This window comes from Chamaea fasciata, unplaced genomic scaffold (genome assembly GCF_029207755.1).
Source record: "Chamaea fasciata isolate MVZ Bird 193981 ecotype frontalis unplaced genomic scaffold, bChaFas1.0.hap1 SCAF_20, whole genome shotgun sequence".
Lineage (NCBI taxonomy): Eukaryota > Metazoa > Chordata > Aves > Passeriformes > Sylviidae > Chamaea > Chamaea fasciata.
The window spans coordinates 1,022,197-1,042,654 of NW_027094105.1; the positions used below are offsets into that span (position 1 = coordinate 1,022,197).

General features: G+C 50.6%; 1 protein-coding gene across 1 annotated transcript in view; it reads right to left on the reverse strand.

Annotated features, from left to right (window-relative positions):
- ZNF618 (zinc finger protein 618) overlaps positions 1–20,458 on the reverse strand; it is a 148,523-nt gene that overhangs the window by 51,199 nt on the left and 76,866 nt on the right. The window contains exons 3-6 of the mRNA XM_066201539.1: positions 19,559–19,815; positions 15,154–15,249; positions 12,037–12,114; positions 5,307–5,345 (exon numbers count right to left, since the gene is read on the reverse strand). Of these exons, the coding sequence (XP_066057636.1) occupies positions 5,307–5,345; positions 12,037–12,114; positions 15,154–15,249; positions 19,559–19,815 (470 nt within the window). The remainder of the gene's footprint in view (positions 1–5,306; positions 5,346–12,036; positions 12,115–15,153; positions 15,250–19,558; positions 19,816–20,458) is intronic.

Consider the following 20,458-nt stretch of genomic DNA (forward strand, 5'->3'; position numbering starts at 1 on the left):
TGGTATTGAAAGGCCATTGCTAAGGTGAAACGAGGCAAGTGCCATATTAACATTTGTCAGAGCAACCTGAGTTCTGCCCTGGGCTGGTCTGAAGAGGCAGAGCACTGTAAGAAAGAGCAGCAGTGAGCAGGCAGAGCAAAGCTCCAGCGCCTACACTCTCAGGTCAACTTCATGGGCAACCATAAAACTCAATTCCCCTTCAGGCTCTGCAAGCCAGTTATGGTTACTCTGAAGATCTGGTACGTAAGCTCCTCTTTCCTACTGAAAAGGATGGTACCACACTCCAACTGAATATTCCAACCACAGAACCAGAATCCCAGCCTGGCTGGGGTTGGAAGGGACTTCTAAAGATCACCTTGTTCCACGCCCTGCCATGGGCAGGGACACCTTCCACTATCCCAGGCTGCTCCAAGCCCCATCCAGCCTGGCCTTGGACACTGCCAGGGATCCAGGGGCAGCCACAGCTGCTCTGGGCACCCTGAGGGCCACCCCACCCGCCCAGGGAACAATTCCTTCCCAATATCCCATCTAACCCTGCCCTCTGTGATTCTGTAGCTGTGTCTCCAAGCTGGGACATGTGCACTGAACACAACTGTTGGGGGTTAGGTTTGTTCCTTTTTAAAAGATTTTTTCTTCCCCCATAAGCTTCTAGGAGATTAAGTACTAGGTGCTTAAGGGTGCTTGACCAAAACAAAGAGGTGGCAGAGAGCTCAGAGGGGAACATAGAGAGTTTTTGGGCAGGTAAAGGACAGAGCTGAAGGCAGCTTCACTCGCTTGCTCTTGGCATGGCATCGGAGAGGACACGGCCAGGCTACTGCTTGCTGCGGGAGTTCACTGTCACCAAAAAGTCTGGTCCTGGGAAATCCACCATCATCTGCCCGTGTGCCCTGGAATTCTGAGCTCCTCCACCTGCCCTGCTGGAGTCGGGCCAGCCCTGCCCCAGCGTCGCGGCTTCTTGGGCACTGCTCCTTTTGCTGCAGTGTGACCTGACCCTGCACCCACTGCCCTGCCGGGACATCCTGCCTCTCCAGACACCAGCCCGGAACTTTCCACTGTTCCAGCCTGGTGCTCTGAGGATCCTGCAGGGGCACCAGGACCAAACTGCCCTGGCTTTTATGAAGCAAAGCCCTCAAGGTTCTTGGTACTGTTTTGTTATTAATGCTGTAGTTGTTTTTGTTTGCTTTGTTATACATACTAGTAAAGAACTGCTATTCTTATCTCCAAATCTTTGCCTGAAAGCCTCTAACTGCAAATTCATAATTGGAAAAGGGGGGGTAGGTTTACATTCTCCATTCCAAGGGAAACTCCAGCTTTCACTGGCAGATACCTGTCTTCTTAAACTGAAACAACAACCCACTGAATGCACCCCACCCAACACCCTGGCACAGGGCAAACACCTGCTCAGGTGAGAGGAGCCGCTGCCTCAGCCGTGTCCCTGCCCCTGCTGAGCCCTGGACGCCCTCTTGCCCCTGGGTTTATTCAGCGACCTGTCCGGGTGCCAAGAATGTCCTATGGAATGTGAGCAGCAGGAGGGAGACTGACTGCTCCAGTTTGTAACTCCCCTAAACATGACTGGAATTCCCATGGAGAATGAGAGCACAGACCCAGCCCAAACACCTTCCCTGACGACTTCCCAGAGTCTGGAGCAAACCACATAGGCATATGAGCATCTCAGAAAAGACCTCCAGACTCTTCTATGGGAACAGTGAGTGATCCAGATGTTGAACTAGCCACAGCTGTCTAGGAAAAGATACCAAATAGACAGCTTTTTCAAAATCACCCTCTTCTCTTCGTCATTCCTGCCAGTTAAAGTTGGTAGCAGTCAGGCAAGTATCTTTAGCACATTAGCACTGTGAGTTGCATTGTTTTCTTCTTGCTCATGTGGGAATTCTGGTCTTGGACCCTGAGCCAAGGCTAGAAAAGGAGCTCCCAAAGCCATGCAGCAGTGTCACTGTGAGCACATCCCCTCCTCAGCACCACAGAGCTGTGTGGCTCTTCAAGAATGGGTCCAAAAAAGTAAAGGGAGTTCCAGAGAAACCATCTATCGACTATAAATCCCAAAGGCTGAAAATAACCAACTAAATGCAACAGTTTTTCCTCAAGGGAGTCTTCAAAGTGCTTTCCCAGCTGGAAAGTCTAAACACCACTGTCTCCTCTTTAGGCAGGCAGTGAACAAACAACAGATCTCAGCAGACTCCCAGCCAGCCCCACAGCTCCCTTCCTCCCAGGAAGAAAAAAGGCCAGAACAGGCCTTCCCCCAACAGCCCCTCTGGCCACAGCCCCTCACACCTGAAGGCAAGGGCACATTCCAGCACAGCCTCACCCACCGCACAGCCTCACCCACAGTCTGTCCCTCGTCCTCCCTGGAGCCCAGACTCGCTCTCACACCCTGACATTGCTTCTCAAAACAGAGCTGGTTGCTTCAGGGCAGCCCAGGGAGCACAGCACAGGAAGTGAACCACAGCCCAGGTGGCAGCAGCTGAGGTGTCACCTGACACACAAGACTGCCTTCACCAACACTTCTTGGGTGACCACTGGTGGCTGTGAGTAACAGCTGGCTCCAGCAAGTGACCATGGAGAAAATCTGATCAGCTTTTCACACCCTGCAGTTTGTGATGTGAACTAACGTAGTATCATGTAGTTATAAGAACTAATCCAGGGCCCCACTGCTGGTCAAGGGACTCCTCACTCACAGGTTCAGGATGGATGCAATCCATGCCACGCAGAGAAACAAAGGACAGAAAACACCACCTTCCTGTATCCCTTAAATACTGAGAAATTTTGGGAGAGGGCAGCAAATCATGCCTGCAGAGACCATGAATGTAGAGGTTTCCCAATGAAATAGAAATAGCAGAGAAGACTGGAACAATGCAGACATCTGTAAAAGAGAGGGTGTAAACAGCCAGACAGGGTCACAGAGGAACAGCAGTGCAGCGGGCAAAGCAAAAATAGCAGGAAAGGAAAGATAAATAAAAAATTCCTAAAATATATGAGGAGCAAACAGACTGACAAAGAAACAAGAGAGCCATTGAGTGGAAAAATGAGAAGAGACGTGCAGAAGCAACTAGGGTAGGCCAGGGATTTATTCCAGACTCAGAGGGGAAGGCACAGAGAGGAAAGAAGAGAGCTGAGTTGTTTCAATGCAGCACAAGGAGGTAAGAGGAAGATGACTCCATCAGGAAATGACAACCATGTGTGCTTAGGCACAGCAGCACCGGCCCAGCATCTCACATCCACTCTGCAGGACAGGTGACACGTCCAGGCTGTCTCTGCAGTAGGCCATGGCCATGGTGGATCCCTCCTGCCTTTTCCCTACCCCACTGCTCACCATCTCCCCATTCTGGTGGCTTGGTTTTGCCTCCACCTCTTTCAGCTAGATGAGACTATTTTGGGATATGAGTGTGGCAGGTAAAAGGGGGTCAGTAATTCCTGCATGGGAGATGGGGCTGGACCCTGCATGAAGATGGAAGCAGTTCCTGCCCCTCCTACTGCTCCCTGCTCCATCCCCAGCACCACCACAGCAACTCTTCGGAATCCTGGTGTGTAGGGAGCAGCTGCTTCTCGCTGTTCTCTCACAGACTTCTGCCCATGATGTTCCCTTCTCCCCCTCTCTCTACAACCCAGACACCACAGAAGAGGCAGTTACATCCACAGAAATCCTTCTATAGCTCCTACAACATCTAGTCTGCCCACACAGCAAAGGTGTGAGCCCTCATGTCTTTTTCTCTCTTCACACCTCACTCTGCCCCATCTTTTCCAGCCAAGAAAGTTCCCACAACAGGTGGGGAGAAGCTGACTTACAGAAAAAAAAAAAAAATCTCTTTGCACAAGGTGGTTCCCAAGTTCTGGCAAAAGTACCCAATACCCAAACAGCAAGCCCAGGATGCACACAGCCTAGCCCAGAACACAGCAGTGCCTGCCAGCAAAATTCAGAGCAAGGGAGCCAGGAGATGAGCCTGTAAAGCCTCACAGTAAGTAAAACACCAACAGGCAGCTGAGCAATGACTGAAAGAGAGACACCAAAGGAGGTGACAGGAGCCTGGGAAGGAGTTTCCATGCCCTGCACAGAGCTGGACTCTGTCAAGGGAAAGAGAAAGGCTCAGGTGCAGAGCCCAGCTGCCCCTGTGAGCAGTACACTGTGTGTACACACTGCCGTGGGATGGCTGCTTGATATGAGACGTTTTAGCTCTGGGCTGAGGATCTCCATTCCCCACCTGCAGTGAAGTCAGTCCTGCTTCCTTTTGCAGACAGAAAGCCAAGACCCCCCTAGGCAAAGCCAATTGTTCACCTCTCACATAACAGGGTGAAGAAAGTGTTCAGAAAAGGTGGTCTGGTTCTTTTTATTTTTCTTTACTATTTATCTAACATTTCTGAACCCACCCAGGTTAAGTTTGGTGCTTCCAAGCTGCCGATCTGCAACCACCAATGTTGGGAACTCACCTTTCCAGTGGGAATCATGGCTCTCACCTAACACAGAGCAAAACCCAGGTGGGCAGAGACCTCAGAGTATCTCTGATCTGACCTCCTGCTCAAAGCTGAGTCTGCTCCGAGCTCAGTCCTGGTTACTCAGGACTTTACCCAGGCTGGTTTCCTAAACCCCCAAGGATGCAGGACGCACCACTCTGGGCAGCCTGCTTCACAGCAGGACGGAGCGCTTTTCCTTCACCACAGCCTCAACCTCTCTCAGTTCTGTCACCGGGAACTGCTGGGCTCCATCTCCGCACTCACCCCTCACGGAGGCGATGAGTCTGTCCCCAGCTCCCTCCGGTGTCCCACTGCTGCCCCGGCCCTCTCTCCTCAGCCCTGCCCGGCTCCGGCTCTCCCTCCCGGGGCCGGGACACACACCCCGAACTGCGGTTAGGGTTTAAAAATCCTACAGGGCTGGACGCCGCTAGAGAGGCCGCCAGTGCCCTGCCCCTCCCCGGCAGAGCAAGCAGGGAGAGCTCCGCTCATGGTCCCCCCTCAGCGCTCACCGGGCAGCGCCCGGGAACCGCGCTCCCCTCACGGCGGGAGGACAGCGACCACCGTCCGAGCTGCTGGGCCGTGAGGGGCCGTGCCCCCATGCCCCGAGAGACCCCCCAGGCCGTGAGGAGCGGCCCCGCCGTGCCACGAGAGACGCCGAGCCATGTTCGCGGCCCCGCCGCGCCCGCTCGCTCCGTCCCGCCACCTCCGGCCGCCGCCGTCCCCGCGGCCGGGCCGCCCCCTGCCGGCCGCCTGCGGCACGGCCCCGCGGGGCCCTCGGGGAGCGGGACCCCGGCCCGGCCCGGCCCGGCCCGGCCCGGCCCTTCGCGCCCCGCTGTACTTACTGCCTTGTGAGGCTCCTTCCCCTGAGGCAGCTTCGGTGTCTGCAAAGAGAAAGAGCTGCGCTTAGATCCGCCGCTCGCACTGTCCCGGCCCCCACCGCCGCCTCGATCTCCCCCTCGCTCTTTTCTTCGCCGCTCCGCCCGGCCCCTCGCGGGACGGAGCGGGCGGTGAGGGCTCACCGGCGCTGCGAGGCCGGACGTGGCCGACAAAGGCTCGTGGTTAAAGCCGGTCACATAACGGTCTCAGCTGGAAGGGACACTAAAGCCCATCTCCTTCCACCCCAGCCATGGGCAGGGACACCTCCCACTGTCCCAGGCTGCTCCAAGCCCCAATGTCCAACCTGGCCTTGGACATTTCCAGGGATCCAGGGGCAGCCACAGCTGCTCTGGGCACCCTGTGCCAGGGCCTGCCCACCCTCCCAGGGAGCAATTCCTGCCCAATCTCCCATCCAGCCCTGCCCTCTGGCAGTGGGAAGCCATTCCCTGCCTGTGTCCTGTTCCTCCGTCCCGTGTCCCCAGTCCCTCTGCAGCTCTCCTGGAGCCCCTTTAGGCTCTGGAAGGGGCTCGGAGGTCATCCTGGATCCTTCTCCAGGTGAGCAGCCCCAGCGCTCCCAGCCTGGCTCCAGAGCAGAGGGGCTCCGGCCCTCGGAGCATCTCCATGGCCTCCTCTGGACACATTTTAACACGCAAGTGCTGTGAACCCAGGAAAGCAAGCGGCGAACAGCGCACCCGGCTCAGCTCCCGGGGGATTTAGCACGGCCGGCTCCACCACCGTGCCTGCCCACCACAGGAGTGACGGCAAAGCCTCCACAAGAGATGGGCCACAGGAATTCCCCCAGGGTGATTCTAGCCTGGTCTTACTGAAGGCAGATGTGAAAAGAAGGGAGAAAAAGCTCCCTCCACTGTCGAGTGTGGGACTGCAAGAAGCACAGAGCAGAGATCACATTCAAGCCCTAAACGAATGCAACAGGCAAAGCTGCGAGCTGGAAAATAAACCCCAAAGTTACAAGTCAAGGATCATAAATGATTAGGATTTCCAGGCCAGTTTGAAGCGTTCCATATTCATCCTAAATTATGTCACATTATCTAATAAAGTAACTGTGTTGCAAAATATTCCATATGTCTGTTGGAATGATGCTTGCACTGCACTGGAAACCACAGCTGCAGAATGGCACAGTGGTTTTAAATTTAAAATTTTCAACCTTAAGTAATGAGCACTGTTTGCATTTAATTTCCTTGTTTCTTAAAAAATAATAGAAACAAATAATTGTAGGTTTGTGAATTTGTACATTTCTACTTGATTAACCTGCCTGATTAGATCATTTTTCCAGGCAACAGTACTAATTTGGCACAACTTCATCAACTCAGGGGCCAGATCAGAAACCCTCAGTATCAGATGCAGAACCTGACAGCAAAGCCCAGGATTTTTCCACAGCTGCCACTTGTTTGAATTCCCACCCATCATTCAAGGAAAAGCAGCATGGCACAATAGATTTATGCAAAATGCTGTTTTGGTGTTCACAAGCAATGGCATAAACAAACCATAAAAGATATGCACTTTTTAAACAGCTTTAAAAAGTACTTTAGTCAAATTCAACAAGAATCAGGCAACACACAAAATCTGAGGAACAGCCATTTCTGAACTGCATCAAGAAATGTTGTTACTCCTAGTCATAAGACAAAAGTATCCATGAATTTAAAAATGACCAACTAAAAATCCCCTTACAGCCCACTCCATATCACCTTTGAGGTCAGACCAAGTAACTACAGTTGTGAAACAAAAGACAAATTTCTGAGAAAGTTGCAAAAGTCAGTAAGAATAGGGAGGTGGGCAGGGAAGCTGGAAAATGTGCCCATTAACTCCTGTGTGTCCCAAGAAACTTTCTGCATCTCATATGAGTATCTGCTGCAGACTGGGAAATGTGCACGGGAAAAATGGATCTTGGGATGCAGGGCAGAGGGTAAAGGACCTCCCCAAAATCATCTGATATTTTCAGTAACAAATAAACAAATGAACCTCAACTTTCTGTGGCTCAGGAACACCATCTTTCCTCAGGGATGGTTATTCATCAATTAGTTTTCTACTCCTCACCTCAAAATCCTTTCAGTGACAGAACCGCTTTAACTCAGACTCCAAAAAATGTGCACTTTGGAAAAAAGCGTTTTTCCATATTCACCATTTGAATGAGTCATCTTCCTTTTCATAGTTTTTGAATTGAGCAGAACCCACTCTTGGAAAATATTGAAAATCTGAAACTTGAAAAGCTTTGAGAAAATTTTTAACAACTGGTGAAACTCGAAACTTGGCCTGAAGAATCCAGCCCCACTCAGAGCATCCAGGATCTGTTCTGGTGAGGGCAGCTCTGCCCTCGGCTGGCACAGCCCTGTGGGGAGGACATGGAGAGCTGATGGGCTTGGAGGGAGGCAGTGCAACAACTTACAATGTAAATAAATAATAATGAAAAATAACTTGAGCAAAATCATCAGTCAGCCCAGAAAAGCTTATCTGGAAACAGAACTTCCACCAATTCTTGGGCTAAAGGCAATATATCCTGCGAGGGTTAAACTTGAGCCTTGCTATTTTCTTTCTTTGCTTTTGGAAGAATTCTCCTTTGGGTACAAATCTCCCTTGCTTGGCCTTAGCCCAGAGGTTTATAAATTTGCTGTTTGAAAGTCTAATAAAGCAATTTCAGCCTTTTTTTTTTTTTTTTGAGTTATCTAAAAGTGAAATAATTTTCCTGACTCAAAACATGCAGATGCTTTGCTGCTCATGTTGCTTAAACACGACCCAACCGTACAAAGCAGAACTTTCTAGCTGACTAACTCCTGAAGGCAATCCAAACCTTTTAATGACCTGAAAAACCCCACACAGCTAAAATAAAAGCACCGTAAGCAAAACATTTTTAAGCCCTGGGTTGCGTGTAGGCGAAGCGGTAACGTTTGGGACAGAGCCTTCCATCGGCAGCGGGAATGCGCAGCCCCTCTGCTCCAGCTGAACTCCAGCAGGAGGAAGGAGCCGGGATCCTGCAGGGCTGCACAGCGGCTCACAAAGGAGCCTTTCAGCTCCACAACGTAACTTTGTTGTTGGGTTTCTTTTTTATTTTATTTGTGAGTTGGGGAGGCAAAGGGGAAGGAACACAACCTTTTCCTTTCTTCCTCGATGAAACAGAGTGGGGAAATTTCTTACCTATGTTTGTGGTTCTTTGCAGAACCCTTACACGGGGATTTCCATGCCTGGATCTCAGCTTTTGGGGGAAAGCAGAATGGGAACTTGTCCCCCCGAGGTAGCATGTCCTGAAGCAGAGCTGCCCCAGCCCTTCTGCAAACTGCAAGAGCAGTCCTTCCCTGAAACTCTCCAGCCAGTGCTCAGCACCACAGGGAAGGCTCAATAAACTAAGAAAATGCCCTGTTTTATAATATAAACTCCCCTGCTCCTGAAGGCAGACAACAAAAGAAATCAGCCTTAAGAACACGGGTCACCTCCAACGCAGCTTGTCTGCCACAGAGAGCTGGAGTGGAGGCAGGTGCAGCTGTAAAAAAAAATCCAGAAAATTTCTCAAAAAAAATGCTCATTGCAAAGAAAAATGCGATGTTGCCAGGGCGAAACTCTTCATGTGGAACTGAACAGCTCAGAGAACGAGAAGACATTAAGTTCTGCACAGGGCAAAACAAGCAGTGGATAAGGATGGATCGACTGCACAAGTAGAGGGTGACAGACCTTCCTCCTGCTGTAAGGCCCAGGTGCGCCCTGGACACAAAAACCAGCTCAGAAATAACCCAGGTCAAAGCAAGGACAACCAGAGATCCCCAAATCTTGCCATTTTGTGTCACTGAGTGGTGACAGATGGGCTGGTGACACAGATGTTTTGTTCTGCCCCAAAGGTCCAAAGCAGATCAACACCAGTTTCTCTGCTCTCCCCTGGCCTGAGCCTTTTTTATCTCCTGCTCTGTCACCTGCAGCACCATCCCAGGGCTTGGCCAAGGCCCGTTAGTGACACAGGAACCACGTAGACAAGCAGAGAGCAGAGGCCTGGGATGGGGTGTATCCTTCAGCAAATCACAAATAGCAGCTATTGCTGCTGGAATGGCCAAAAAAACTAAAGAGAGGAAAGGGACCTCAGTTTGTTCTAGCTCCTCTCATGCTGAGCTGGTGAGTCTCCCAGGATCAGTCCAACTTTGGGAAAGGCAGATGTTACATGACTGATGTCTGGCACCCAGAAAATCCATCCTGCAGCAAGGGAATCCAGGTCCTGTCATTGCAGTCCGGCTGCTCCCGTGTCCAGCCAGAAAGAAACGACTGAAGGATTCAGGATTGGAGTTTCTGGCAGCTGAGAGCTGCACGGACTGAGCCAAGGGAGCTCACATTGCAGAGCTTCGAGGAAAGCAGCCCTGGGAGAGCTGGCTGCCAGTGCCCTGGCACTGGATCTGAGACATGGACTGGAGATCACAGGGAGAACAGGAACGTGCAGAGTGACACCCTCAGTTCAGATCCCGCCGCGTTATCCCACGTTTCTGACCCTGGCAGCACCAGCCCCTTCTCCTCTATGAAGCCTTGGGGCAATAAAATCTTTCACAAAAATCCCCTTCACTCCTGCAATCTTCTGCCATCCCAGCACCATTCTTGGTGCAGTCCATGCACAACTTACACTGATAATACAACACAGAGTTTTCGTCCAAAGAATCCTCCCTTATTTTTTCCTACCCATCCTTAACCTTTCACAGCAGGTTATTCCTCTGCAGCCAGGCACACCGTGCCTCAGCTCCCTGGGAGAATCCCACTGCCAGAGCTGCATCAGGTTTGCAGTTTCATTTCTTGTTGAAGAGTGTAGATGGATAAATAACTCATTTGTATTTTTATTGTCTTATGACAATTTGAATGCACCGTAAATGTTACTACTACATGCATCCATTTACAGTAACATAAACCAACACTTTCTAAGTATCACGGATATAAATTCTGCTTCTCCAGCACTGATGTGAGAATTAGTGATAAATTTCCACATTCAGAATTTTGAAAATTTCCATCTTCTGCAACTACACATGACAAAGACCTTGGAAGCAAAAGGTAAAGTCATGTCTCCACTGAGTTCGTGTCAAACCTATGGATATCAAATGTACAGGTCTATGTTGATGCAGCCATATAATTTAATATATTGCTTAATTTCATTATCAAAATATCAATAAATACAAATTAATCAGATCACACACTAGAAGATGACCTCATACTAACAGAGCTCCTAAAATTCCAGCCAAATTAAAGATCCCATAGTGCTTGGGGAAGAGAAGTAAAATAAAAGCAATCCTTGTCCCACATTTAAATAGTACAATTACTATTGCAAAATTATTGCAATGCTGTGATGTAATGGTAAAGCATATCTCTGTTAGTTTAGGGATTTTCTTCCTTAAGCTGCAGAGTGAAGCTACTTGAAACTACATTTAAAGGACTTTAAGGAATTTTGTTGGTATTTAGATAAGAAATACCAGCATGGAGAAACAATTCTGTGTATCCAGAGGTACAGAAGCAGCTCTGTGATATTAAACAGCACACAAGAAATATGCAACCATGCAATTAAGGCTGTGTTATGAGACTGTGACAAACTCTGAGCAATTAAGGATGCATGTTCACTTCTCAGTTGTGCATGTGCTTACTTTTGAGAGTTTGAGCATTTAAAACTTACTATTAGCCTTCATTATTCCTGGATTTTCAACCACTGAGGAGCTACACCTGAGGAGCCAAAGCAGGTGCTCCTGCCAGCCTGGCACAGTGACTCCAGTGCTCACCTCAGGGGACAGGAAACAAACCCCAGAGGAAGGCTTAGGAGGAGCAGCTTTCCAGTCCCTGCAGTTCTGGTTTTACAGAGCTCCAAATCCTGCAAACTACACTTTGATTGAATAAACCACCTCAAACTTTCACATTTCTGCAATTAAGCAACATTGGATTGTTCAGTCTTACAGAAAACTCAGATCAAGCCACTCCTGACGAACCACAAGACCTTTCATGCACACAGTGCATTTGGGAAGTGACCTCAGCTGACAGCAGGGGCACAGGGGCAGCTCAAGGAGCATTTTGATTTGAACATAAAAATACAGCAGTCACAATGCCCATATCTGATTTATATCCTGCCAGGCTGACTTCTCAGGGATGGATGGAACTCCCAGCTGGGCAGGAGCGCAGAGCACCTCAGGGAGATAGATGCCACCACTGCTGGCACAGGGACATGCCAGGTGAAACTGTGATCTGAGCTCCCCCTGCACACAGTGATGCCCTTGAGAGCCCTGGGCAGTAAATACTGCCCCAAACACGGGAGCTGCTCCTGACCTGGGGAGAAATATTGCTGGAGTAAAGAGACACAAAGCTGAGACAGCCCCAAAGTTTATCATTGGCCCCCTCTCAGTGGGACACCTCAGAGAAGAATTACTGGTGACTAGGGAAGTAGCAGAGACCTTCCTGAAAATAGACAGGAAAGCACAAAATATCCTGGAAAGGACCCTCCAGGTGTCCAACTCCTGTCCCTGCCCAGGACACCCCAACAATCCCAGCCTGGGCATCCCTGGCAGCGCTGTCCAAAGGCTCCTGGAGCTCTGGCAGCCTCGGGGCCGTGCCCATTCCCTGGGGAGCCTGGGCAGTGCCCAGCACCCTCTGGGGGAAGAACCTTTCCCCCATCTCCAGCCTGAGCCTGCCCTGAACCTGTGTTATCCCAGGACTCCCAAGATTCCAGCAGGACTGAGATACCTCTGTGTGCTCGCACATGGGTCTGGAAACAGTTGTAATACTTGTATTTCTTCCCACATATTCCACACTCGTAAGACCCTGAAAAACAAGAGAGAGAAGCACACATCACCATGAGAGATCAGGAAAAACTGCCTCCTTGCACACTGGTCCATAAACTCTGGACAAAGGGGTGCACTTTGCCGCAGAGTAATTTTTGGAAGGTTCATGGAGATAAATGCAGGAAATCACTATCCCAGACACTATTCTTTCTTTCAGCCTCTTTAATCTCTTTAAGATTCTTTGGCATATTATCCTGAAGTTACATTTTCAATGTATCTTTTTAACTTTGCTAACATGAAAGGGCCACTCTCAAAATAGCCCAACTTAAAATTTTATAATAATGACTAATGTTTCCTATGGACAGAAATAACCTTGAATTACTTTTCAATAAGTTCCTAGTAGCTGGGAAAAAATCCTTTTCAATTGAAAAAAGAAGGCAATATGTTATCTCAAGGCCAGGAGTTTTCAAAATTTCTCAAGAAATGCACAATGTACAAATTTCCCAAGAAACCCACAGAGATTTGGTAAATATCCACCCAGAGGAAACCAAATAGATACAAATAGAACTTTTGCCCTTTTTAAGGAAAAGCACATGACCACAGTAGTCCCTCTTCTCAATTTGTGTCTCTAATTCCAGAAAATACACATCTGCAAACAGTCATTTGAAATGAAACCAGAGGAACAGAGCTGGGAGAGCCATTTGTAACGATGAAGTTATGCCATGAATTTAGGCTCTTCTGTTATTGAACAGGCAGACAGAAATTTCCTTAGATTTGTTACTTGAGTTGATTCAATCTCTCTTTTTTTTTTCCCCTACTTTACTTTGTTGCACAGGCTATAAATTCACTTTCCAGGTTCTTATTTGCAGAATGCACTGAATTTCTTAACTGTCCACCAGAGCTGTGGAACTAGGATCCCCTTGGTGCTCTTTGAGAGGGTGAGAGCATCACTTGACTGAAGAGGGGGGTGGAGAAAAAAGGGCTGAATTAATTTGATGTGAATGCAGAATTTCATTTCCTGGCACTTTTCCTCACACAACATTGAAACAATCTTTTCCTGACCATGCCAAACTGCAAAACTCGGGGATCAGGCACAAATGAGAACAAAAACATTGACACACATCCAGATAAACATGCCCAAACAGCATTTCACAGCAATACTCACCTGGAGCTACTCAAAGGAACAAACTCAGGGTGCTGTCTGAACACACTATGCCCACGGTCCATTTTCCCCTTCCCATGTCTCATGCTTACAGCCTGGGAAGAAAACACCTCCCTTCAGAGTGTCAGAGCCCTGAATTCCCTGCCTCTCACTGATAACACCACTTGGGGCTGTCTCCTGAGCTGGGGAGGCTCCTGTGTCACTGATGCTGAAAGAGGCTATTCGCCACAGTCTGATACACCAGAGTACCCAGCTGAAAAAATACTCACGTATTCTGATAGCACAGGCACTTGGCTGTGTCTGATCTGCTCCAGAGCATTTTTATTATCATAGCTCACTGTATTTTATATAGATACACATCTGTGGGACAGTCACCACCTGTGGTCACTGCACACAGGCTGCCTGAGTGAAACCCGGGATATCAGCAGGTCAGCAGCGTTTGCCAGCCCTCATTCCCATGCTCAAAGACTGATGATTTTCACCACCAGCCTCCAAATTCTTTTCTGAAAACTCTTGGAGCTGGAGCCCCAAAGCAGCAGATGAGAGCACTCACCATCCTCTGGGCCTGCAAAGAGGAGCCCTGAGCACAGCTGAACCAACAGCACGATGGGACTGATGCCCACCCACATCCCAACAGTGCTGGCTGCACATGAAGCACTGGGAGAAGTGAAATGAGTCCAGAGTTAATCACAGGGCTGAAGCCCCTCTGCCCCAGAGTCAGGCTGGGAAAGTTCATCTGGAGAAAAGAAGGCTCCAGGAGACCTAGGCCTAAAGGGGCTCCAGGAGAGCTGGAGAGGGACTGGGACTAAGGATGAAGGGACAGGACACAGGGAATGGCTTCCCACTGCCAGAGGGCAGGGATGGATGGGATATTGGGAAGGAATTGTTCCCTGGGAGGGTGGGCAGGCCCTGGCACAGGGTGCCCAGAGCAGCTGTGGCTGCCCCTGGATCCCTGGAAGTGTCCAAGGCCAGCCTGGACATTGGGGCTTGGAGCAGCCTGGGACAGTGGGAGGTGTCCCTGCCCATGGCAAGTCCCTTCCAGCCCAAAGCATTCTGTGATTCTATGAGTTGGTGCAAACAGGTCAAACACGGCGAGGGGCTCTAGGCTGAATTTTTTTTCCCCATTTTTATTGTATTTCCTACTTCTTCTGGAGACAATCTGGCACATAAATGTACTGGCTGTGCAGAAGTTCTCCAAGAAGGTCAGCTGTCCAGGTAACTGTGCAGTGCCTTCCTTCTGCACTGTGAACCTGGGAAGAGGCTGCAGCCCTGGTGCAGGGGCTGTGCTGGACACCAGGGGCAGGAGCTCAGGCAGGACAGGGACCACATGTCGCAGGCCAGGGCTTTCGTGCAGGTGTCCTGAAGCTCTCGGGGTCAAGCAGAACCTAGGGAAGGCTGGAGTCAACTTTGAGGGGGAAACCTGCACTCAACCCCCTGCCCACAGGTGGTAGAGCAGGTGCCCCAAGAGCACAGGGAGTTAGGGAGGGTGTGAGGGAGGTGTGTTACAGACCTGAGGCAGAGACACAACTCAGCAGCCACAGCTGTGTGCTCAGCTCCCCACAGGCCTTCACGTTAGAGAAAGGAGGGGTGACTTGGCACAAAAAATGTGCTGTTAGGGTGGAGGAAAGGATAAGTGGAGGAAGGACATCACTGTGTGTCAAGGCCTTGCAGAGAACGTGCCCATGTGGCCCTGGACGCCAGCAGCGAGGTCATTGTCCACTCAGGGTGTGTCATGCAGGTCACAGCTGGTGGTAGCAGGAGGGGAGATGGGGAAGGTCTGGGGTTAGTTGGTGCACTCAGTTGGGCCGGGCTTTTCCTGAGCCTCGCGGCTGAAATCTGGGCAATGCACCCATTGCTTCCAGAGCTTCCTTTGCTCCCTGAGCCCTGGTTAGACTTTCACACCCTTCCATCACATACCGGACGTGTATCTCAATGCATGGTCAAAAATCCAGGTCCCTGAATATCGATTTCGTGTATATCCAACGGGAGAGCCACGTTCCACTGCTTTTCCATCTAAATTGTGCAAAAAGAAATCAGAAAAAAGCCCTTAAAGTGGATGCATTTCCAAGGAATAATGATGGCTGAAGCCTATTAAAAATTTCCAAGACCCGTGTGTCCCTGTGGCTTCCTGACAAGATGTCAGAGGTCTCACAGAATTTCTTAAGGCTTCTGCAGTACTGTTATACCTCACCAGGGAGAATCCAAAGTGCTCTTGAATTTCATATGCTGAGCAGCTCAACTGAAACATCAGCACCATGGCATGAACCCAGTGTGTGCATGGGAGATGGACAGAGAGGCTCAGAGCAGAAGGATTCTCTCTTCACTCTGGCTCAGAAACATTTCTGATCTAATGCATTACTTGAAAAGTCCTCTCCAAAATGTTCCTCGTAAAGCACCAGATTGGGTGAGCAGATTGAGAGCTTAAGGAATCTTGTATCAAACTTCTCCTGATCAGCTCATAGATAACTCAGTCCTCCAGGACACAAATACTGACTTGATGCTATTCCCAACAGGAGGAAATGATGACATCTGACAGTCTCCCCCTTTCTCCCAAATTACAACCACGTGCCCTTTGCTTTTCCTCTTCTCTCCAGACAGTTCCATGGTGGGACTTGTGTACCTCTCTGCCCTGACTTCCCTGCCCTGAGAAGTGTCCATGCACTGGGGCTCTTCAAGTGACCCTGGCCTGAGGTCAGCATGTGAATCTTGTCAGAAGAAAGAAGAGAAGAAGAGGAAATGTGGCACTTCTGAGCTGTGCAGGGCAGGAACCCCCACCCCAGGGGTGGGACACCCGGGGTACTGTGGGGTTCCAGGTGGGTCAGGGGTGGAACGGGGGATCCATAGCAGCTGCAGCTGGCAGGAGCCAGGTGAGAGCCATCCTCTCCATTGGCTTCCTCTGCTTGGGATGCCAGAGGGGGATCCCACAGGATTGAAAGACTTTTGTGGAAAAGCAGCTGAAAGGAAAACGGTCAAAACCCACAGAAAGTTCTTTGTCTTGGGGACTGTGGCCACTGTCCCCAACCATCCCACCCAGTACAGCCCCTTCCAGCCCCCACGGGGTTTGGGATGCTCCACATGGATGGAGGCAGAGTCTGGAGTAGTCCAAAGTGCCAGGAGAGACAGGAGCTGGTGCAAGCAAACGGGAGGCAAAAGACACAAGGCCTGGTTTGATGTAAATGCTGCAAGGGAATAGCAGCAACTGAGCTGGGAATCCCTGTTATAAATTGCTCCAAGTAACAACTAAAAATATAAATAGAGCAGATGTGTGACTCAGAAAAGAGACGTAAATCTTGTAATGTGCGTTTCAGCCGAGTCCCAGGCTGAGCCCTGCAGAAAAGCTGTCACTTGGAGCCACATGTGCCCTGAGCCTTCAGCACCGTGGTCCTGGCTCAGACACATTCCCCATTTATCCAACTGTCCCCAGCACACCCTGAAAGGAGACAGGCTGGGGGCCGGCAATTCCACACAGAGGAGAGGGGTTCAGTCACTCCTGATTCACTATTTCATCAGGACTTGCTATAAAAATAACCATTTTCAACACCTCCAGTCTCAGCTTCCTTGATGAAGGTGAATAAAATCCTACCAAAGCCTTGCCGGTCTGCACGGAGGAAGCGATTGTGATATGGGGCTCCCAGATCCCAGGGCAAGGAAAGCTCCTGGAAGTGCTGGGCAGCAGCAGCAGAGTCACAAAGCCTTTGCTCCAGAGGCAAGAGGCACCAGGAGCATCAGCAGGTCACACTTTTAGGCTGCTCCAGTGCAGCAGCTGGAATGGCCAATGAGGAGCTGAAATGGCTGGTGGAGCAACTGGAATGGCCAGTGGAGCAGCTGGAATGGCCAGTGGGACAGCCCAAGGGGACAGTGGAGCAGCTGGAATGGCCAGTGGGTCAGTCCAAGTGGACAGTGGAGCAGCTGGAATGGCCAGTGGAGCAGCTGGAATGACCAGTGGAGCAGCTGGAATGGCCAGTGGAGCAGCTGGAATGGCCAGTGGGACAGCCCGAGGGGACAGTGGAGCAGCTGGAATAGCCAGTGGAGCAGCTGGAATGGCCAGTGGAGCAGTGGCACACGGGGCATATTCCTGGAGTGAGGTGCCCTGGGTGTGTGCAGAGTTGGGCACAGTGCCCGTGTGTGATTTCCATGGGGGGACAGAGGGGACCAGGCGCCAGAGCTCAGCAAACACAAGGAGCTGCTCTCTGGGCACCACGGGCTCTGCACAGGGAGCACAGGACCTGATGGCCAAACAGGAGTTTTCAAAGCCACCGCCCCAAACACGAGGGTCATGTGAATGGCAGACGGGGCACTTCCAGGGCTCTGTTCATAAAGGAATTGGCACCAACCCCCATCACCTCCAGACCAAACTGCCTTTAAAGAAGCCCAGCCTTTACAGTGACCAATGCAATGGGTGTTTCACTGGAAAAGGCCTTTCCAGATAGAAGCTCTCTAGCTTTCAACCACCACTTGTAACTGGTCAATGAATCTGTCCCTCTCCCTACAGTGTCCATCCACTGTGAGTGACCCCCTCACACCAGTCTGTCCCCAGTGCTCTCCATAGGGACGACACAGAATCACAAAACCACAGAATAGCCCGAACTGACGGGACCCACAGGGATCATCAAGTCCTGACTCTGCACAGACCCCCCAACAATCCCACCCTGGGCATCCCTGGCAGCGCTGTCCAAAGGCTCCTGGAGCTCTGGCAGCCTCGGGGCCGTGCCCATTCCCTGGGGAGCCTGGGCAGTGCCCAGCACCCTCTGGGGGAAGAACCTTTCCCTGATCTCCACCCTGAGCCTGCCCTGGCCCAGCTCCAGCTGTTCCCTGGCTCCTGTCCCTGTCACAGAGAGCAGAGATCAGAGCTGTCCCTTGGGAGGAACTGAAGCTCCTGGGTGAGGTCTCTCCTCAGCAGCTCCTTACTGGCTTCCCCTCCAGTCCACCCAAGTCAGCTAAGAGCAAAAGCCCCATCCCCACTGCACAGCAACGCAGCCAAGCTCAGCTGGAAATCACCACTGCCAGAGGACAGCCGATTGCACACCAGCTGCTGCTGCCCAGCCAGGAGCTGTGGGGAGCAGAGGGTCCTGCGGGGCAAACACCAAACCTGCAGATGCTTTCTTCAAGGGCTGGTGGCTGTGGCTGGACGAGAAGCTCCCATTGCTGCCCATCTGTCACAGCTCCACCTCTCCCTCCCAGGGCACTAGGGATGCTTTTCAGCTTTGCCCATGTAATAATCAAGAGCTGCAGAGGCACAAAAAACCTCTGAAAATACAGAGAGTATTTCTTCCAAACTGTAAAATCTTTATGTCAGAAATAGTTGTGGACTTCTTAGCCTTTCCCTAGACCTGCACAGACAGCACTGACCTTCCGCCCTGCTGTTCTTAGTGGCTGTCCTGTGGTGGAAAGGAGGACAGGAAGAACAACGATGCGTCTGAGACAATCACCAGCTGAGGACATCTCCTGGATTTCTTTCCAGCAGTGTGGACAATGATCAGCAAAACCCAGGAGAAAATCCAACATCAATTCCTCTTTTCTCTCCCCCGGCAGGACAAACCAACCCCAACTGCAGTGCTGGGCAGCTCAAATCAGCTTCCTCCTGAGTGCCTTAAAGGAAACCTGGTCCAACTGCTTTTCCTTCTTTTTATTAGCAAGTGCCTTTGGATCTCAGACACACTGCAGGGACCTGCTCCGGTCTGGGGACAACAGAGGCAGTGCAAGAGTGGTGCCTTGCCAGGTTCCCGCAGGAAGCCAGCCCCTTTCCCTGGAGCAGGAGCAGAGGACAGTTTGATGTTCACAGAAAAAAGAAAAAGCTGCTTCTCATCACAGTGGGAGGTGGGGTGGGGACAGGAACACCACAGGGCAGTCCAGAGTCAGAAGTATTCCCACAACTGACTGATGACTGAAGTGATCAGGAAAACAAACAGCAACCTGTAAAACCTGCTCTTGAGCTCAGACTCATTTACAGAAAGCATCCACATTCCCTGAGCAGCTTTCCTCGAAACATCTCAGCTGTTTCTCAAGTTTTCCTTTCGAGGTTCCTCGTCTGCGTCAAACACACCCCCAGCCCTGGGTTCACCAGGTACTGCAGGGGACTGAAGGGCAAGTCCCTGAACATGCCAAGAGAAGATAAGGAGCTTTTTCTTTCCGATCTTGGCTGAGCCTTTAGGGGCAACCAGAGGCAAACAGACACAGAAGGTCAATAATCCTGAGCCAGGACCCCAAGGCTGATGTTCACCCTGGCTCTGGGCCCTCCAGCAGTGCTGAGTGTCCAGGCACAGCTCTCCAGAGCCTCATCCTGTCCCCACACCCCCTCAGGGAAGGGTGCCTGGTGCCTTACCAAGTGTCTGCTGGTTGCGCACGCCGCCGATGACCACGCAGATCTCCGCAGGCACATCCCCCGGCCCATCTTTGATGTTCTTCTTGGAATCTTTGGTGTCTTCCTGCCAGATCACCTCCTCGATGTAGTCATCTGGTACCTCTGTCTTCACTTTCACCTCAGTCATCATTCCAGCCTCTTCACTGGGGGAGGACTGAGATGTCACCGAGTCGGAGCCCTCGGGTTTCGGGCTCCGTGGGCTCCTCTTCAAACACTCCCTGAAGGGGGAAAGAGAGGAGAGAATGTGAATCCTCAATGCCAAGTGCTCGTTCTGTCATCACCAGGACCTAATTCAAGGTACTCTGGTTTATGCAGGTTATTTGAAAGAAGCATATTAATGTGTGTCTGCCATACATGATAAGTAATTAAAATTTAACAAGACAAAAGCAATAAAATGATTTGCTAGTAATGAAAATAACCTTAATCATCACAAACAACAGTAGTACTCATAAACACACTGGACCCCTAAAGAAGAGCACAGAAGTTGCCCTGGTTGCCAGCAGGCCACGGGCCCAGCTCCAGTAATTCTGACTGCAGGTATTTTGCCAACACTAGTCCATACACACAAAGCCATATTCCCCTGTGGTACATAAGGACACGGGTCACTGGTGGACCTGGCACTGCTGAATTAAGTTTGACTGGATGATCTTCAAGATCTTTTCCAACCTAAACAATTCTATGATTCCCTGACATTTTTAATTTGGAGCTATCTCCACCCTCCATCGCATCCTCTCTTTTATCCCTTCAAGCAACCTGACATCCCCTGGTATTCAGAGGCTTTATTGAACATACACAGTGCTGATCAAAGGGGATCATCTGGAGGATTAGGATATTTAGGGAGACGACCATGTTATGGACAGA